The sequence below is a fragment of the Leptonychotes weddellii genome, chromosome 15, assembly GCF_054177405.1.
Source record: "Leptonychotes weddellii isolate Sample4059 chromosome 15, ASM5417740v2, whole genome shotgun sequence".
NCBI lineage: Eukaryota > Metazoa > Chordata > Mammalia > Carnivora > Phocidae > Leptonychotes > Leptonychotes weddellii.
In genome coordinates, this window is record NC_138383.1 from 29,395,431 (window position 1) to 29,416,284 (window position 20,854).

The 20,854-nt window shown below is 38.1% G+C and overlaps 1 protein-coding gene across 6 annotated transcripts in view; it reads left to right on the plus strand.

Moving 5' to 3' along the window:
• The window catches only part of INTS2 (integrator complex subunit 2), a 56,275-nt gene continuing 35,421 nt past the window's right edge, over window positions 1–20,854 (plus strand). For 2 of the 6 annotated variants that reach the window (XM_081806021.1, XM_081806024.1), the window contains exons 1-11: window positions 1–101; window positions 1,354–1,660; window positions 2,311–2,449; window positions 4,619–4,721; window positions 6,004–6,117; window positions 9,076–9,206; window positions 9,464–9,637; window positions 12,553–12,779; window positions 14,946–15,071; window positions 20,213–20,284; window positions 20,364–20,478. In XM_081806021.1, coding sequence (XP_081662147.1) covers window positions 83–101; window positions 1,354–1,660; window positions 2,311–2,449; window positions 4,619–4,721; window positions 6,004–6,117; window positions 9,076–9,206; window positions 9,464–9,637; window positions 12,553–12,779; window positions 14,946–15,071; window positions 20,213–20,284; window positions 20,364–20,478 — 1,527 coding nt within the window. In that variant the 5' untranslated portion in view covers window positions 1–82. Of the gene's footprint in view, window positions 102–146; window positions 382–1,353; window positions 1,661–2,310; window positions 2,450–4,618; window positions 4,722–6,003; window positions 6,118–9,075; window positions 9,207–9,463; window positions 9,638–12,552; window positions 12,780–14,945; window positions 15,072–20,212; window positions 20,285–20,363; window positions 20,479–20,854 lie in introns of those variants that run through there. The other 4 variants (XM_081806023.1, XM_081806022.1, XM_081806025.1 and 1 more) reach the window with 4 other exon arrangements.

Consider the following 20,854-nt stretch of genomic DNA (forward strand, 5'->3'; position numbering starts at 1 on the left):
CGCCGTCTCTGGGTTTCCTTTCGCAGCCAGCCGTCCTCTCAGTTCAGTACGGTGGCCGACGGGAGCCAGACGCTGGGGATGAATGAAGGTGCTGGGTGCAGGTTGAAACAGCCCCCTCCGCTTTCCCCTCCCTTCAGCGCGGGTTCTTCCTTTGTGCTTGTGCGGTGTCCCCATACAGTCTGTCGCGCTGCCAACCCCATTGGTCCCGGCGTCTAGGTTTTTGGTCCCTGGGACGACTCAAGGCACAGCTAGGGTTGGCGAATCGGGATTTTTCGCGTAGGCCCAACTTCGGATCGCGCTCTAGATTTCTACCGCGTCCCGCCTCTAGGGCGCGGAACCGGTGTTACACGGGTCCCGGGAGGTTGGAGGGCAAATCTTCAGGTATGAAGCTTCCGCCTCTCAGGCTTTAGCGCGTTTCCCGGTCCACGTCGGTCACTGGCCTTACATTTCTCTTCCAGGGACTGGTTGGTTCTCGTTAGGCTGAGGGCGAAATCTGTGAGCACACACAGGCTTGGTGCCTCCGCTCCCTCAGCCTGCCCCTCTGTTAAAAGGCCAGCGCCTCTTGCTTAAAAAACAAAGTAACGTTTTTACCCACGACTCTGTTAACCCACGATTTTGCTAGTCTGTGGGTTTTTGAGGGGATGGCTTTGCCACCTACGCCCTGCCTTTTTTTTGGGAGGGTGGCTTCTGATTACTAGTGAAGACAGAAATGCCCAAGTGGAGCTCATCTTTCTCCCATAGCTAATTGCACCTCCACAGCTGTTTTTCTTTTCCCCCAAGCAACACAAGGGACATTAGGATAGTGTTATGGCCTCCAGAACGTTGATTCTGGCATTGCTTTTGGTTAGTGAGATTTCGCTTCCATTGACTCGTGGAGGGTGGGAAAGAGAAGCCTAACAGTTCTTTACATTTGTTGAGTAGGCATAAAAAACTAAAGAGGTGCGGAAGAGGAACATTCTTTACTACTCATTTTTATTTGCATTGTGGTGCTCAGATGATTGATGCAGTGGAGAAAGTCTTGGACTGAGCTTAAGCAGATGGGGATTCAGCGTTGGATTTTGCCACTAGCTGGTCATCACTATATGCCTCTTACTTAATCTCTCTGAGCTTCATATTTCTTTGCAAAATAAGTATTAGAATAGAAGATCCCTAGGGCTGGAGGAGATGTTAATGTACTCTGTTTTCTTTCTCAATTTTTAGGTGGGAGTAAAAACATAGGGAGCCTTTAATTGTGCCAGAAACCTAGCCAGCATAGGGGCCTATTAAAGATAGACCACATTTCTCTGGGTTTTTAAAAAGAGGGGCATTCATACATGTAGGAATTATACCTGCTTTCTTTTTTTTTATCATTAGGATCAACAGTGATAATGGCTGAGTGTACAAGTCTTCAGTTTGTCAGCCCTTTTGCTTTTGAGGCAATGCAGAAGGTGGATGTTGTTCGGTTAGCATCTTTAAGTGATCCGGAATTAAGACTTCTCCTGCCCTGCTTGGTGCGGATGGCGCTCTGTGCTCCTGCTGACCAGAGCCAGAGCTGGGCTCAGGATAAAAAACTGATCCTTCGTCTTCTCTCTGGAGTGGAAGCTGTCAATTCCATTGTTGCGTTGTTGTCTGTGGACTTTCATGCTTTAGAACAGGATGCCAGCAAAGAACAGCAGCTTAGGTAATGTTGTGTTATATAATATGTGGATTGGGATTTACTTAGATTTATCAAAGAACAGGGAATCAAATATTTCTTTGGAGCTTTTAGGACTTTTTATTGGATGCACTCTCCCAGAAAAGATTGAGAATCTAAACTTTGGAGAGCATTTTACCTAGTTCTTTTCTATTTATAGTTAAAATTCTAGGATCTTTTGAGTTCTGTATTCTAAAATGTGTAGAGAGAAGTTTGGCTACATATACTGTTGTATTCCTGCTAAACTGATTAGATGAATTATTCTCAGTGGGAAGCGGGGAGGGTAAGTTCCCCTAGAATAGAAGTATTTATTGGAATCACCCGGCAGGCTTTTTGAGCTTACATTGATTTCCCAAAAATCTGGGCAGTTGTTTGGTTCTTCCCTACCCATTGTGAATCCCAATAGTGAGCCATTGTTGTTCATCGAAGTAGGTGTTAACTATTAGTTGGAGTCTTTATATAGGTTGTGAATCCCTGAAATAGGCAAACTAAATAGTATTTCAGAAGTATTACATTCATGAAATGTATGAAAAGAATTCACACATTCTTTTGTAGATTATTTCAACAAAAAATAATTTTATGTTATTTCTGTGTCAGTGTTCTCATGATTGTTGTTTTACACATTTGTACTTTATTAGGCATAAACTTGGAGGAGGCAGTGGAGAGAGCATCCTGGTATCACAGCTTCAGCATGGATTGACGTTGGAGTTTGAACACAGTGATTCGCCTCGTCGATTGCGTCTTGTGCTTAGTGAACTGCTGGCAATTATGAACAAGGTGCATTTATTTTAATCACACATCAGAATATGCATGATTTGATGTCTACACATAGAAAGTAGAAACAGAGGGGATGCCTGGGTGGCTCAGTCGGTTAAGCACTTGCCTTTGCCTCAGGTCATAATCCCAGGGAGCTGGGATCGAGTTCTGCATGGAGCTCCTTGCTCAGCGGGGAGCCTGCTTCTCCCTCTGCCTGCCACTCCCCCTGCTTGTGTTCTCTCTCTCTGACAAATAAATAAATAAAATCTTAAGAAAAAAAAAAAAGAAACAGGCTAGAAGGCAGGCAAGTTGCATCTTCCTTTACACGTATTTCTATTTGTTTTGAAAGTGTTTTCTGTGAAAGGCTTAAAAGGCTATTAAATGCCTACCTTTCTTTCTCTACTATTTTCTCTCATTTGTACCTATTCTGCATTTTCTACTGTGGAGATTTTTTTTCTGCATGGACTCCATACAATGGCTTTTTGATATATAGAAGGGTACATAGCTCAAGACTTCTACAAATTACCAAATTTGATAATATCTTTATAGGGTATGATTTCCCTCATAAAATATTATAAAACATAACTGAAAAATGTATGTGATTCCTTTAGACACTGAATGAGCATTCATCATCTCACATAATCAGTGAATAGGGAATATCAAAGCTGAATTGGATGTAGGATCATTGGCTGGGCTTACTCACTATATGACTGAATTGCAGCTATACACTACTGAAAGCTATTCAGCTTTGAATGTCAGCAAAATGATAGATTGCTTAGTTCATGGACCTTTGGGTAATTATGATTAATTGAAACTCTGAATTTTAAATTTGTGCATGTCCGGGTTCTACTATAAAAATAATTAAGCTGGATCTTCATATTAAAATGGCTTATATATTAAGCCCAGAGTTTCAGAGGCAAAAATTATTTACTGTTAGAATTTCAAGGTCAGTTACTTTATAATAAATAAAGTTTAGTTTTATAAACTGTGGACTGAACAACTCTAAATTCTGTTTCCAAGGAAAATACTGGTGGTGGTTGGGGGGTGCAGTTAGTGCAGTCTTTAAGATATATTAGAAATCTTTATTTTTAAAAATTTATTTATTTATTTTAAAGATTTTATATTTTTATTTGACAGAGAGAGAGACAGCGAGAGAGGGAACACAAGCAGGGGTAGTGGGAGAGGGAGACGCAGGCTTCCTGCTGAGCAGGGTGCCCAATGCAGGGCATGACCCGAGCTGAAGGCAGTCGCTTAACAGACTGAGCCACCCAGTCGCCCCTATTTATTTGTTTTTTTAATTCAAATATATATGTTACATATCTTTTAAAAAATGTTTTTGTATTACAGTTATTTCTTTCTACTCTTTTCTACTATACTGATAGCCTTAATTTCAATCAATATTTTTCCTACACCTTTTTCTTAATATCTAACTTGATGGATCTTGTAAAATAAGTGACCTTTCTCCCCTGGGAGGTTTCCAGTATTTCAGCTCAGAACTCTTCAAATGGGAAGTGTGATGAAGCTACTGTAGGAAAGTTTTTAAAAAGTTAGTAGCTACTTCTGTTGATATACATGTTTATTTTGTTTTTCCTACAGTTCATTTGCAGTTGAACATAATTTATATCTGTTATACTGCTTTAAGTTTACCATTTCTTGACTTTTTTTGAGATATAACTTTAAAAAAATTTTTTTAAAAGATTTTAATTTCTTTATTTGAGAGAGAGATAGAAAGAGTACAAGCAAAGGCGGGGAGCAGGGAGAGGGAGAAGCAGACTCCTCACTGAGCAGGGAGCCTGATGTGGGACTTGATCCCAGGACCCTGAGATTATGACCTGAGCCGAAGGCAGACGCTTAACCAACTGAGCCACCCAGGTATCCCGAGCTATAACTTTTGTAGGTAGCATTCCTGGTTCATTTGTTTGGTTTGTCTTATTTTTAATTCCAGATGTCTCCAAATATTTATATAGAAATAAATTATTGAGACCTGAATAATAATTAATGTGACTGTGATTAAAGCGGCTCATATTTATCAAATACTGCATATTCTGCTGCAGTATATTAATAACATATTTAGAAACATGGTCTGTAAGCTCAATAAATAATTATAAAAATAGTAAGGGATTTAGTACATTATCTGAAATTAATAGAGTTCATCATTTTTTTTTTCTTTTTCTTTTTTTCTTTTTTAAGGTGTCTGAGTCCAGTGGAGAATTTTTTTTTAAGTCATCTGAGCTGTTTGAGAGTCCAGTGTATTTGGAGGAAGCTGCAGATGTACTTTGTATTTTACAAGCAGGTATTGTAATGACTGCTAAGGTACATTACGTTCAGAGTTTCTTGTTAAATGGTACCGTGTAACTTCTTAACTTGGAAATTGTGTTATATTATGTAAATATTTTATATATTTTATAAAAATGCACCTTAAAATGTTAAGACAAAAGTGGCTAGTAGTAGGACAATGATTAAGTGAATTATATTATTTCCATAGTATGGCATGTTAAATAGCCATTAACATAGTGTGTTTGAAGGAATTTAATGATCTTTTGGAAAATGGTCGTAATCTGTAAGTGAAAAAAACAAAGGGTAAAATGATAAGTAGAATATAATCCCAATTTTGTTTAAAGTTAAGACAAAACCTGTGGGGGGATTGAAATATTTCAAATTATTAACTTTGAATGATTGGATTAGAAAGATAGAGGACATAAAAATGCAAAGATTTTCATGAAAATCCCTCTTGCCCACACTGCCCAGTGTCGCAGTGGCAGTGATGCGTGTTGTGCTTTCCAGTCCAATGGCCCCCGGCCACATGTGCTTACGGGTTAATCGAAATATGGCTAGTGGGACTATTTTTTTTTAATTTAATTTGAATTAATTTAAAGATTTTATTTTTTAAATTTTATTTATTTATTTTTAAAGATTTTATTTATTTATTCATGAGAGACAGAGAGAGAGAGAGAGAGAGAAGCAGAGGGAGAAGCAGGCTTCCTGCTGAGCCGGGAGCCCGATGTGGGACTCAATCCCAGGACCCTGGGATCATGACCTGAGCCGAAGGCAGACGCTTAACCATCTGAGCCACCCAGGCGCCCAAAAGATTTTATTTTTAAGTTTTCTTGGGGCACCTGGGTGGCTCAGTTGTTAATTATCTGCCTTCGGCTCAGGTCATGATCCCAGAGTCCTGGGATCGAGTCCCGCATCGGGCTCTCTGCCCGGTGGGAAGCCTGCTTCTCCCTCCCGCTCCCACTCTCCCTGCTTGTGTTCCCTCTCTCGCTGTCTCTCTCTCTCTCTGTCAAATAAATTAAAAAAAAAAAAAATCTTTAAGTGATCTCTCCACCCAGGGTGGGGCTTGAATTTGAATTTACAACCCTTAAGACCAGGAGTTGCATGCTCCATCCACTGTGCCAACCAGGCATCCCAATTAGTTTAAATAGCCTCATGTGGCTGGTGGCTATCCTACTGGACAATTCAGCTCTAGACCATTAATTGGTTTTAAATGACATCTGTGAAATGTCAAAAATGCTTATGTATAATACGATGAAATATCACCCCTTAATAGTAACATTGACTTTGTTTTCTTGTAGAGCTCCCTTCCCTGCTTCCTATAGTGGATGTAGCTGAAGCCTTGCTACATGTTAGAAATGGTGCCTGGTTCTTATGTCTGTTGGTGGCCAATGTTCCTGATAGTTTTAATGAAGGTAAATATTATTTTAAAATAGGATATTGAAGAGATTTTTTTGGGCAGATACAGGACCTGCTTTTTGAGCTAAGAAGAAATATTTATGTGCTTTCATTTGAGATTTTATCTTTGGAAAGTTTATTAGTGAGTATTCATTGTAGAAACGTTGAGAAGATTTCAAAATTGTTTTGAGATTACAAATTTAAGTACGGTGAGTGTGCAAGAAAATTTTTTTGTCACTAGACACCATTGCTATAATAGGACAGTAAAAATACTAAAGAACTAGAAGCTATAATCCTATGCTCATGGAGCAAAGGGAAGAAGACATATATCTGTGAAACATCCAGAGTGCAGTGCAAGATAACATGTAATCAGAAATAGCAGCAATCAAACCCTTTGTGTTTTAGCCTTATTGCTGTCAGTTTGCAGAAAAGTTGAAATTGAGAAAAATCAACTGAAATTTTCACCTCTATTTCAAACTACTACTGATTGGAGATTGTTGTTTGGGTCTGTGTGATATAAAAATAAAAACATTTTTGAGCAAGGTTGTGAATTGGGAGCCAAAGAGGAAAAAAACACTGGATGTGGCAGTCATAATTTCTCGTTTTGTCACTCACTTTTTGGGTAATCATCAAGATACTTATCATCTATAAAATGAGATATTAATAATAACATTTCCCTTATATTTCTAAGAGATTTATTGAATATCGCAAGATATATAAAAGTCTTTTGTAAAAACTGTGCTAGTGCTGATTTTCTGTCTACGTGTTCTGTCAGTTACTGAGAGAGGAGTGCTGATGTCTCCAAACAGTTTCCTCCAAACAAAATCTTTCATTTTGTCAGTTTTTGCTTCATTAATTTTGAAGCTGTGTTTGGGTCCATGTACATTTAGGATTGTTATATCTTTATGATGAGTTGAGCCTTTTTCTTTTTCATTATGATATGTCCTTCTTTATCCCTGGTAATATACCTTCTTTTGAAGTCTGCTTTATTAATACAGCTGTAGCAGCTTACAATTAGTGTTTGCATGGTATATATCCATCTTTTTGAAAAGTCTGTATCTTTAAGGTGGGTTTCTTGTAGACAAGTATAGTTGAATCTTGTTTTTTTAAAAAAATTTAGTTATGGTCTCTGCTTTTTAATTGGAGAGTTTAGGCCATTTACATAGACCATTTAATGTGATTATTATGGTGGTTGGATTTAAGTGTATCATATTGCTTTTTGTTTTCTGTTTGTTTCCTTTTCCTTTCTTCATTTGGATTGAAATTTTTAGGATTCCATTTTATCTCCACTATTGTCATATTAGCTATACGTCTTTGCTTAATTTTTTTCTTTTCATTTTTATTTCTTCATTTGTTGTTGTCAGGTTTAAAGTCTGCATCTTTGGGGCACCTGGGTGGCTCAGTCAGTTAAGTGTCCGACTTTTTTTTTTTTTTTTAAGATTATTTATTTGAGAGAGAGAGTGTGAGTGGGGAGAGGAGCAGAGGGAGAGGGACAAGCAGACTCTGAGCTGAGTGTGGAGCCCAAGGTGGGGCTTGATCCCACAACCCTGAGATCATGCCTGAGCTGAAATCAAGAGCCGGTCACTCAATTGACTGAGCCACCCAGGTGCCCCAAGCAACTGACTCTTGACCTCAGTTCAGGTCTTGATCTCAGGGTCATGAGTTTAAGCCTTGTGTTAAGCTCCACGCTGGATATGGAGCCTACTTAAGAAAAAATAAATAAACAAAAAAAATAAAGTATGCAACTTTAATTTATGGCAGTCTACTTTCAATGATTTTCTACCTCTTTACATATAATGTAATATACTTCTATTTCCCCCTCCTGTCCTTTATGCTACTGTTGTCATAGATTTTACTTCAACATGTTACAAGACTCAGAATATATTGTTACTACTTTTGCTTTAAATGGTTAATTATATATATATGTATAAAATTTTATTTTAGAGTGAGAGTGTGAGTGAGGGGAAAAGGGCAGAGGGAGAGGGAGAGAGAGAATCCTAAGCAGCCTCAACGCTCAACGAGGAACCCGACATGGGACTCAGTGTCACGACCCTGAGATCATGAACTGAGCCAAAATCAGGTCTGACGCTTCATAGACTGAGCCACCCAAGTACCCCACTTCATTCCTTTTTGTAGCTCCACATTTCCATCTGGTATAATTTCCCTTTAACATGTCTTGCAGTTCAGGTTTGTTGGCAACAGACTTTTCCAGCTTTTAAAATTTTATTTATTTTTATTTTTTAAAAGATTTTATTTTTAAGTAATCTCTACACCCAATGAGGGGCTCGAACTTAACCTGGAAATTGAGAGTCACATGCTTTACTGACTGAGCCAGCCAGGTGCTGCTTTCCAGTTTTTTTTTTAATCTGAAAAACAAAACAAAACAAACAAACCTGATTTTGTCTTCATTCTTCAAAGATATTTTTCACTGGGTATAAAATTTTAGGTTGACATTTTCTTTTAGCTCTTTAAAGATGCCATTCTGTTGTCTGTGGTGGTTTTGATTTCTGTTCCTTTGTGTATAATATTTGTTTTTTTCTCTGGCTGCTTTTATTTATTTTTTCTTTCTGGCTACTTTTAAGATTTTCTCTTTTCCACTGATTTTCAGAAATTTGATTATGATGGGTCTCGATATGAGTTTCTTTGTATTTATCCTGCTTGAGCTTCTGTGATTATAGTTTCATCAAATTTGAAAAAAAATTTCTTCAAATATATTTTTGTCTTCCATTTTCTTTTTCTTTGAGACTGTAATTATATTTGACTACTTGATATTGCCCCACAGGTCACTTCATTTTTTAAGTCTCTTTTCATTCTGTGCTTTATTTTAACCAGTTTCTATTGCTGTGCTTTCAAATTCCCTGATCATTTTCTTCTATAGTGTCTATTCCACATAAATGATTAATTCAAAGGCTGAAGAAATTGTTTCTAACATCTTACTTGAAAGATTAAACTAATAGTGGCTATTAAATGTTCAGTTTGCAGGGGTCTGATAAAAAATGGAGAACGACAAGATGAAGAAAGTCTTGGAGGAAGGCGCAGGACAGATGCACTACGCTTCTTATGTAAAATGAATCCTTCTCAGGCCCTCAAAGTTCGAGGGATGGTGGTAGGAGATCTTATTATTTTTATGAGACAAAAGCCTTTGTATTATGATCAGAAACTTGCCCAAGGTGGTTTTAGAATCTTGCAGCAATTTGGAATTATAATTATATACTGGATATATTATTACTGTCCTCTCTGGGTTTTTATGTTTTGGGATATGTCTTCTTCTAAACTTTAGAAGCTTTAAAACATCTAAACACTGAAGTGTCTGGCCCTTTTCCTTATGATTCTCAGTTCAGTTTGTTTTCTTTGCTGTGTTAGGTGGAAGAATGTCACTTGCCAGGTCTTGGAGTGGCTTTGACGTTGGATCATACTAAAAATGAAGCTACTGAAGATGGAGTGAGTGACTTGGTTTGTTTTGTTAGTGGTTTGCTTCTTGGAACAAATGCGAAAGTCCGGACTTGGTTTGGAACTTTTATCCGAAATGGACAGCAGGTGAGGGTTTAAAGATCTTATAGGCTAAGAATCAGGATATTTTGGCAACTAGTAAAAGAGAAAGAAACACTTCTAGAATGATGTCATTAGACCAGTTCTCAATATTTTAGTCTCAGGAACTCCTGACTTTTTAAATCCTGGGGGTTACTAAAGAGCTTTTGTTTATATGCTTTTATCTGTTGATATTTAACATATTAGAAACGAAAACTGAGGGCGCCTGGGTGGCTCAGTCATTAGGCATCTGCCTTCAGCTCGGGTCATGGTCCCAGGGTCCTGGGATCAAGCCCCACATGGGGCTCCCTGCTTGGCGGGAAGCCTGCTTCTCCCTCTCCCACTCCCCCTGCTTGTGTTCCCTCTCTCACTGTGTCTCTGTCAAATAAATAAATAAAAATCTTAAAAAAAAAAAAAAGAAAACTGAAAACTTTGAAATATTTACTTAATTTATTTACTTTTATTTTTTTATTTTTAAAGATTTTATTTATTTATTTGAAAGAGAGAGAGAGTGAGAAGGAGCAGGGAGGAGGGAGAGGGAGAAGCAGACTCTCTGCTGAGCAGGGAGCCCAATGTGGGGCTCGACCCCAGGACTCCGGGATCATGACCTGAGCCAAAGGCAGACACTTAACCGACTGAACCACCCAGGCACCTCTACTTAATTCATTTAAAAATAATAATAACTGTATTAAATATGAACATATTTTTAATGAAAAATAACCATATTTTCCAAAAATTTAGTGAGAAGAGTAGTATTGTTTTACATTCTTGCAAATCTCTTTAATGTCTGGCTTAATAGAACCTTTGGAAAGCTATATTGTATGCTTGTGAGAAAATGAGAATAGAAGCGGCCAATAATATTTAAGGAAATGTTTTTGACCTCTGGACCCTCTGAAAGAGTTTTGGGAATCTCTAGGGTTCTGGGTTAGATTTGTCATCAAAATAAGTTACTATAGTCTGTAATTTTAATATATATTTTTTATTGTGGTAAAATACACATGACATGAAATTTACTGTTTTAATCCTTTTTAAGTGTATAGTTCAGTGGCATTCACAGTATTTTGCAACCATCATCACTGTTCATTTTCAGAACTTTTTCATCATCTCAAACAGAAACTCTGTATCCATTAAATAATAATTCCCCATTCCTCCTTCCTTCCAGGCCCTGGTAACATTTTTCTACTTTCTATCTCTATGAATTTGACTGTTCTAGGTACCTCATATAAGTGGAATCACACAGTATTTCTCTTTTTGAGTTTGGCTTGTTTTAGTTATCATAGTGTTTTCATTTTTTTTTTTTTTTTAAGTTTTATTTATTTATTTGACAGAGACACAGCGAGAAAGGGAACACAAGCAGGGGGAGTGGGAGAGGGAGAAGCATGCTTCCCCCGCAGAGCAGGGAGCCCGATTCGGGGCTCGATCCCAGGACCCTGGGATCATGACCTGAGCTGAGGGCAGACACTTAACCAACTGAGCCACCCAGGCACCCTATCATAATGTTTTCAAAGTCCATGCATATTGTAGCATATATCAGAATTTCTTTCTTTTTCAAGGCTGAATATTATTCCATTGTATGTATATACAAATACTATTTGTTTATTCATCTATTGATGAATATGTATTACATTTTGCAACAGTTTTTAAGTTATAAAATATTTTACTTTTTCAAAGAACATTTCGTGGTGGAGCACCTGGGTGGCTCAGTCAGTTAAGCATCTGCCTTTGGCTCAGGTCATGATCTCAGGGTCCTAGGATCGAGCCCCGCATTGGACTCCCAGCTTAGCAGGGTGTCCGCTTCTCCGTCTCCCTCTGTCCCTCTGTCTCTCTCTCAAAATAAACAAATAAAATCTTAAAAAAAAAAAAAAAAAGAACATTTCATGGTAACTTTGTAAGTAGAGTTCGTATGAAGGACTCTGTGCAGAATGATTTTTATCTTGTTGAAAAAAGTGAATTAGACAGTACTGCCTGGTCCTCCAGTCATTTTTTATGCTACTGGCTCACCATACTTTTCTATATCCAAATTCTACTTTATTTCTAGCCCATTTGAGAACTAATTTTTTTTTTTTTTTGAGAACTAATTTAAGCTTTGCTTTTTAAGGGAACTGAACATTTATTGTATGCTTTCTATGTGTCAGGCACTGTGTTAAGCACTTTGGTATGTTCATCTTGTTTGTAATTGTCCTTTGTGTGAGTAAATTTCTCTTATTTATACCTAATGCTATTAAAAATGCAGACATCATATTTTACTTAGAAACATTCTAAAAATGACTAATGTTTGCCTGGTTTTTTACAGTTTAGAACTGCTTTCATATGTATTTTTTTTGTTCATTCATCTATATAAAAGATATTGAGTGCTTGCTATATGTAAGGCACAGTGGTAGGCCCTGCCAAGTAATAGATGACCAAGACATGATCCTTGCCTGAAGAACTGTGAGGGTGATAGATAGATTTGTGAACTAATTACAGCACCCTTGGGAGTTAAATATTATTAATAAAATATTCACTTCCTTGTCATTAAGGAAAGTGGGGTTCAGAGAGGTAAGCGTACATAATCAATGGCTAAGTTATTGTTTAAACCCAAGATGTTCTGTCTCCAAAATCTGAGCACTTTCGGCTGTATCAGAGATGACTCCTTTAGTCATTATGTATTTGAAAGTTTAATGTTTAACCATTTAAATGATAGTTTACAGTTCAAATTGTCATTAATTTAGTGTTTTCTGTGCAGCCAATCCAGATTAAGGTGAGTAGAGTATTCTTCAAAGGAATCAGTGAATTTTGAGTTTGCTCATTTAGTTAAAATGAGATTCTGCAGTTCTGGCAGCCTCTTCAAATGGGTCAGTTTTAAATGTTTAATAGGGGAGTTTTGTTTGAGCATCCTTAAGTGCTCCATGCTTCCTTCCTTTTGTGGTCCATATTTTTTACAGAGAAAAAGAGAGACCAGTAGTTCTGTCCTTTGGCAAATGAGAAGGCAGCTTCTTCTGGAGTTGATGGGCATTCTTCCCACAGTAAGAAGTACCCGCATTGTGGAAGAAGCTGATGTGGAGATGGAGCCCAATGTGTCTGTGTATTCGGGGCTGAAAGAAGAGCATGTTGTGAAAGCCAGTGCACTCTTACGTCTGTACTGTGCTTTGATGGGGATCGCTGGACTCAAGTATTCAATAATTTGATATTTTACCTTTTTATCATTTTACTTTCTTGTTTCTAATCCCAAGAAAGTGAGCCAAAGGCCTTTTATTCTGAGGATTTGGGTTTTCTGTTGGGCTTAGGCAGTGGGCTGGCCTATATTAAGAATAAAGTCCTAAGGCAAAAACGTTCCCAGGTGGGATGTATCCATCTATTTTTGTCAGATTGTAAATAGAATTATGTGAATATGGGAGGGGCCAGAGCAGTTTAAGAAAACTTGTGACTTTACCACAGCTTGACATGACTAGAGTGAATGATCTGTGAGTGATACTTTATTGAGCCCATGCAGCTAGTTGAAGTAAATCTCTTCTGTTTCCTTTCACAACTGAGATCACAGATTATTTAAAATTGATATATAGTGATTATTAAGCACAGGGTTTCTTATGGAGTCACTGCACTACCTCCTTTTGAATAATGTCCTCAACCGTTATACATACAGTCCTCACTTTGCATGTCTCTGAATTTCACTAACCTCAACTTAGCATTGGCTTAGTTAAATAACACTGTTCCCTCAACAGCTAATGTATCAGTTACCATGATACATTGACCAAATAATTGTATGAAATACAAATTTTGCCCAGAGCTCTTCAAGCCACAGACACTCTGTGAATAGCAGATGCACCTCATTTCTTTTTTTTTTTTTTAAAGATTTTATTTATTTATTTGACAGAGAGAGACACAAGCAGCGGGAGGGGAGAGGGAGAGGCAGGCTTCCCGCAGAGCAGGGAGCCCGATGTGGGGCTCGATCCCAGGACACTGGGATCATGACCTGAGCCGAAGGCAGACGCTTAACGACTGAGCCACCTAGGCGCCCCTCATTTCTTTTAAAGTTGTTGGGGACCAGTCACTGCGAATCTGTTACTCAGTTGGTGAACAGACAGGAAAGTGCAGAGTTGTACTGTTGCCTTGTCTCAGTGATAGACCCATGTGTCATTTGACAAAAATAATTGAAAGAAGGAATTGGCCAAGAAAGATGAATGTGTAGCAAAGAAACGAAGGTGGTAACACTGGAAGTGGCGTTTGAACCAAACATAAATGGAATAGCTGATCGTGACAATGTCGCAGCTGCCATTTGAGAAACCCTAGATACGTAGCAGAAGAACTTAGTGAAGGTGCCCTTGTCAATATGATTGAGGAAAGTCATTGTGGAAAAAAGGATGAAGTCCCAGAGGAGGTGATTCTGGCAAAAATCTTCACATTAAAGGAACTCTTAGATATTTCATGACTGAACATAATAACAAAGGATAAAATGTTGGCATTAGATCTGAACTTAGAAAGGGAGATGACAGTTCATCAAGGTGTAAGAAAGAGGTTCACTCCACATTATAAGATATACAATGAGAACAAAGCAAGGGCTTTTCAAACTATTCTTGATAAATTTTTTTTACAAAGAAAACACTTCAATTCCCAGTGTTTGTAATATTTTCAACTATAGAGCACTATATAAATATTTGCTTTTTTAAAGAAGAAGATAGCAGGAGGGGAAGAATGAAGGGGGGAAATTGGAGGGGGGAGATGAACCATGAGAGACGATGGACTCTGAAAAACAAACTGAGGGTTCTAGAGGGGATGGGGTGGGAGGATGGGTTAGCCTGGTGATGGGTATTAAAGAGGGCACATTCTGCATGGAGCACTGGGTGTTATGCACAAACAATGAATCATGGAACACTACATCAAAAATTAATGATGCAATGTATGGTGATTAACATAACAATAAAAAATTAAAAAAAAAGAAACTAGTAAAAAAAATACTTGCTTTTTTTTTCACTTCCCTATGTATTATGACTGACAAAAGCTTTTGATGTTTTGGCAAATTTTAAAGGTCATGAACATTTAACTTTCCCCATTGGTTATTTCAATCAAGATGCATAGTTTCAGCTTGCATGGTTATTTTTATGGTCCCACACTACTGTGCCAAGTGAGGATTGTGTGTATTTGTGTCTGAGGAAAAACCGTTGTAAGCTCAACAGTTCTGCTTTTAATGATTTAAGATGTTAAAGAATTTATAAATAGGAAGGTATCATTATAAAGCTCAGAATTTATATCTGAAAAGTTAAACTCTTGGGAAGTTCCTTTTTCTCCCTTCCTCTCTCAACTAACAAAAGTAAAGCCTAATAATATATCCCTTTTTTAGACCAACTGAGGAAGAAGCTGAGCAATTGCTGCAGTTGATGACAAGCCGTCCTCCTGCTACACCAGCTGGAGTTCGCTTCGTTTCGCTTTCCTTTTGTATGCTGCTGGCCTTTTCTACACTTGTCAGGTACCTTCCTATATAGGTTGCTCTGTTTTCTGAAGGTCTGCTTTTGTTTATTTATTGAAATGCACATATAGCATTAATTGGGAGCTTACTAGAAAAATTGGTCTAGGAGTAGAAGGTGGTATTATCTTTTTTTTTTTTTTAACAACATCTGTACTAATTTTTTTTAAAGATTTTATTTATTTATTTGACAGAGAGAGAGATAGCGAGAGCAGGAACACAAGCAGGGGGAGTGGGAGAGGGAGAAGCAGGCCTACCGCCGAGCAGGGAGCCCGATGTGGGACTCGATCCCAGGACCCTGGGATCATGACCTGAGCTGAAGGCAGACGCTTAACGACTGAGCCACCCAGGGGCCTGGTGGTATTATCTTTTAGTAAATGGTCTCAGTAGCATCTGCTGTATGCCAGTTGAAGGAGTCATTCTAGTTCTTCAAGATTTGGTAATGCAAACAGCAGTCCCTATTCCCTTCCGTCCTGTTTCCCTTCCCTCAAGGGACTTCTTTCAACTTTCTTCAGTTCTTTTAGCTGATTCTTTTGGTTTTTATTTCCACATCTTTAAATAACATGTTCGTATTTGCTATATTTTTGATTTTTCAATTTTAGGAGTAATCGTTGATTTCCTACAATGAAAGATGAGGAATTAGTTGTCTCCTTGTCTTCCCCCCAGAGTATCTACATATCCTTCCCATCTTCCCATTGTCCCAGTACGGTTATATTGCAAGTTTGCTTTGACAAATATATAATTGTTCATATTGTTTCTACTGGGGGCTCAGCCACATAGTAGATGATAACTTTTCTTCTGCAAAACTTGTTTTTAGTCTTAATAATTATCCTGTGTTTTGTTTGTTTGTTTTTCATTTGCGCTTTGGTCTATGTACTTACGTTAATACAACTTCAAGCTCTGCCAATCTGAACCTCCTCTCAAGATACTCAGGCTTCTTATTCTTTTTTTTTTAAGGTTTTTTAAATTTATTTGACAGAGAGAGACAAAGCGAGAGAGGGAACACAAGCAGTGGGAGTGGGAGAGGGAGAAGCAGACTTCCCGCCGAGCAGGGAGCCCCATGCGGGGCTGGATCGCAGGACCCTGGGACCATGACCTGAGCCAAAGGCAGATGCTTAACGACTGAGCCACCCAGGCACCCCCAGACTCTTTATTCTGTCAATTTCATTTTCTTAAGGAAATCTCTCCTGATTCTCTGAACTAGTTATGTCTGCATCTGGTATACAGCTCTCATCTTGGAATTGCTCTTCACTATTATTTTCAGGACTTGCTTCATGTCTCCTTTGTTGGATCTCCTGCTTCCTGCCTCTCATATATATATATATATTTTTTAAGATTTTATTTTTATTTATTTATTTAATTGAGAGAGAGTGAGAGTAAGAGAGCACAAGCAGGGAGAGCAGCAGCGGGAGAGGGAGAATGGGACTCAATCCCAGAACCTGGGACTATGACCTGAGCCAAAGGCAGATGCTAAACCAGCTGAGCCACCGGGGTGCCCCAGGATTTTATTTTTTAAAGTAATCTGTACACCCAACGTGGGGCTTGAACCTACAATCCCAAGATCAAAAGTTGCATGCTCTACTGACTGAGCCAGCCAGGCACCCCAACATATTTCCTTTTTTAATTGCTTTCTCATGTTGCTTTTTTAGCATGAGTATGTGGGAGGTCAACTTTTTTGAGACTGGCTGTTTCTGAAAATGTCTTTATTCTGCTTTGGCACTTGATTGAGTTTCATAGGGTTTAGAATTGGAAGTTGAAAATAATTTCCTTTGAGAATTTTGAAAGTCTTGCTGCATTGTCTTCTGACTTCCAGTGTTGCTGTTGAGAAGTCTGATGACATTCTGATTCTTGGTTTTTTGTGTAGCCTGTTTTTTTTGTGTGTTTTTTTTTAATATGGAGACATGTAGGATTAGCATTTTGTCCCTTGGGTTTTGAAATTTTTGGATGATATGCCTGCTTTTATCTATTGTCCTAGGTATTTAGTAAACCCTTTCAACCTGGGAACTCATGTCCTTCAGTTCTAGGAGATTTTCTTAAACTCATTTGTTGGTTATGTTCCACATGGGTTTTTTATCTTTCTGAAACCATCTCTTATTTGGATATTGGACTTTCTGAAATGATTATCTTATTTTCTTTCCCTTTCCTGTTTTCCTTATCTTTGTCTTGGTCTGCTTTTTAAGAAACAGCTTAGTTGAGAGACCATTTACATACCATAAACTTTGCCCATTTTAAAATGTACAATTCAATAGTTTTAAGTAGATTTACAAAGTTGTACAACCATTACCACAATCTGATTTTAGAACATTTTTATCACTGAAAAGATACTGCTCATTCTACCTTCGAGGATTTGTTTTCAACTTCTAATCCTCTGTCACTTCTGATATCTAAGAGCTCTTTTTTGTTTTCTGGTTATTTCTTCTGTACGGTAGCTGTTGCTTCAAGGTGGCATGATTTTTCTGATATTAATCATGATGATTGAAGAAGCTTTATTAGTTGGTTTTCTCTTTTTTTTTTCCTGCTTTTTTTGGTCTCTATTTTTCAAGTTAGAACCTTTTTTTCAGGGCTTTGATCATTCTTGATTGTTTGTATTTAAGAGTAGGAGGGGTGCCTTGGTGGCTCAGGCAGTTGAGTGTCTTGATTTCAGCTCAGGTCATGATCTCAGGGTTGTGAGATCCAGCCTCACATCGGGCTCTGCACTCAGCAGGGAGTCAGCTTGAGATTCTTTCCCCCTGCCCCACCTCCCCATTCCTGTGTGCTTTCTCTCTCTCTCTCTCAAATAAATAAATAAATCTTAAAAAAAAAAAAAAGAGTAAGGAACTAAAAAGCAGATTGAATCTTTTAATGCATAGGTGGCTCTTTCAGAAACTCTTGGGCTTACCAGATTCTTAGAGAAGACTTTTGTCTTGCCTGGAGAGTAAAGAGCTGAGAAGAAACCCATAAGCAAAGTTAAAAGTGAGAGTTAAGGGCTAGGAGATCTAAACCTGCAGTATAATCATTCACTTAATTCTACTTTTAGAATGGTGTCCCAGATATCCCTGGTTGATCCTCAGTTCAGAGACATTCTCTTTCAGCATTTCCAGAGCACAAATCTCCAGTATTCTCTCTGCTGGGGGATGGGGATTCATCTAATTGTGTCGAATGGAGGAGGTGATCTGGAGATCTACTACCTATATAGACTGTTGATCTTTTTAATTTAGTCTGTTTTCACTCTCCCTCCCAGAAATGCCTGGAGCTGTCAGTTCCTGAGCTCTTTGGGGATTCTGTGGTATAAAGTGGATTGGCTTTTCCCTCATGTTAGTTTAGTATTCTGCTTTCTTGAGTCTGCTGAGTTAGTTACCACTCTTCAAAATGTGCTCTCGCTTCCAGTAGTTTGTGTTGTTGTCCCTCAGTATCATCTTACGCATTTATGCCTTTTAGGAAAATCCCTTTAATGTAGTTTGAAGTTTTAGGAGGGTGTGAAATTAGGTAATAGAATCAAGTGCTTTCCTTTCTCTTTACCTGAAGTAATTGCTAAACATTATCTCTAATCTTTATTACTTCTAGAAGGTGGGTATTTCTATCTGTATTTTTGGATAGGAGAGTTAAAGTTTAGAAGGATCATTTAAATTTCTTGTTTGAGATCACATTACCAGTAATTAATAGAGTTAGGATTCCTCCTGAGCTCTGCCATGCTCTAAAGGCTGTTATCTTTCTACTATGTAATGCTGTCTTTTATTAGTGGAATTCATTTAGCTATAGTTGAGAATGACCGTTTAAATTTTCTTAGCATGGGATAGCAGGCTTTTCAGTTGCTTTTTGTTTTACCCATTTACACTGCAATGAAGTGGAAGAAAATCAAAATTATTTTCACAAGTCAAAGTTGACTTGTACCTTTTAATGTAAGTCTAGGAATTCCCTTTAAAAACATTGTTGGTATGTTTTTATAATCATTTTTTATGTCTCATGAACCCATAGCTCTTTTTTCTTTTTCTTTGAATAGTGATCACTTATTTCTCTATAATTTTGAGTTCTGCTCAAAATGTTTCTGTAAGGGGCTCCTTGGTGGCTCAGTTGTTAAGCATCTGCCTTCGGCTCAGGTCATGATCCCAGGGTCCTGGGATCAAGCCCCGCATCGGGCTCCCTGCTCGGCCGGAAGCCTACTTCTTTCTCTCCCACTCCCCCTACTTGGGTTCCCCCTCCCACTGTGTCTCTCTCTGTCAAATAAATTAAAAAAAAAAAAAAAATCTTAAAAAAAAGTTTCTGTAAATTAAATTTTATTTTCCTTGGGCGCCTGGGTGGCTCAGATGGTTAAGCCTCTGCCTTCGGCTCAGGTCATGATCCCAGGGTCCTGGGATCAAGTCCCACATCCGGCTCCCTTCTCAGCAGAGAGCCTGCTTCTCCCTCTCCCTCTGCAACTCCCCCTGCTCATGCTCTCTCTTTCTCTCTCTCTCTGTATCTCTCTGTCTCGAATGATTAAATAAAAAAAACTTAAAAAAATTAAAAAAAATTTTATTTTCCTTGGAACTGCTCTACTACTCAGTTTGTGACTTCTTTTTTTTTAAATTTTTAAAAAGATTTTATTTATTTATTTGACAGAGAGAGACACAGCGAGAGAGGGAACACGAACAGGGGGAGTGGGAGAGGGAGAAGCAGGCTTCCCACTGAGCAGGGAGCCCGATGCGGGGCCGGATCCCAGGACCCTGGGATCATGACCTGAGCCGAAGGCAGATGCTTAATGACTGAGCCACCTAGGCACCCCAGTTTGTGACTTCTTGATGACTGCTTTAACTCTAGATTTTTTCCATATGAAATATTAGCTGTTAATACAGTTCTTCTACCATTTTAATTCCAGAAGGTCTTTGCTTTTCTAAAAAATGAGAGGAATTTCACTCTCTGCAACTTGCAAATGCAGTAATTAAGTCTTTGAGAGGGTTTGACTGTTCACATTCATAAAGAAAAGCAAAAGGCCCTTATTCTTCATCTCTGGAACTACTTCATATTTCAATGACAGTTAATGGCCACTTCAACAAGCAATTAATTTGAATTGATATTTCAAAATAGGAAGGAAGAAATAATTTCTGCTAAAAATACTTCCAGAATGTTTTCTCATTCTTATGGTAGTATATGTGGCTTAAGCCAGTGACTCTCTTGTATGTTTTATATAGTACACCTGAACAGGAGCAGCTAATGGTAGTGTGGCTAAGTTGGATGATAAAAGAAGAAGCTTATTTTGAAAGGTAAGATGACTTAATTTGTTGCAGTTAGTGTTTCTTATCCTCTCTTTGGAAATTCATATTTTCTTTTTTGTTTCAACAGTACTTCTGGTGTCTCTGCTTCTTTTGGGGAGATGTTGTTATTGGTCGCTATGTACTTTCATAGCAACCAACTTAGTGCTATCATTGACTTGGTCTGTTCCACTCTGGGGATGAAGGTAATTTCCTTTTATTTTCTTTCTAAGGAAGCTTGTTCTAAGCTGGGTGTTTTTTTTGTAGTGTACAGTACGTTTCGTTTCCATTTTGAAGTAATTTTAGTTTAATAGTTTAAAATTTTATCAGGAGCTCTTAGAAAAAATATATATTATGAAAACATTTATTTACAAGAATAAAAGATGTTCAATATAGAAAGTTGGGAAAACCCAAAATATACAAAGCTTGGATAACACAAAAGAAAGGAAGAATATTATTTCATTGTTCATTGTTCAAGATACCAAGTATACTGGGCGCCTGGGTGGCTCAGTCGTTAAGCGTCTGCCTTCGGCTCAGGTCATGATCCCAGGGTCCTGGGATCGAGCCCCGCGTCGGGCTCTC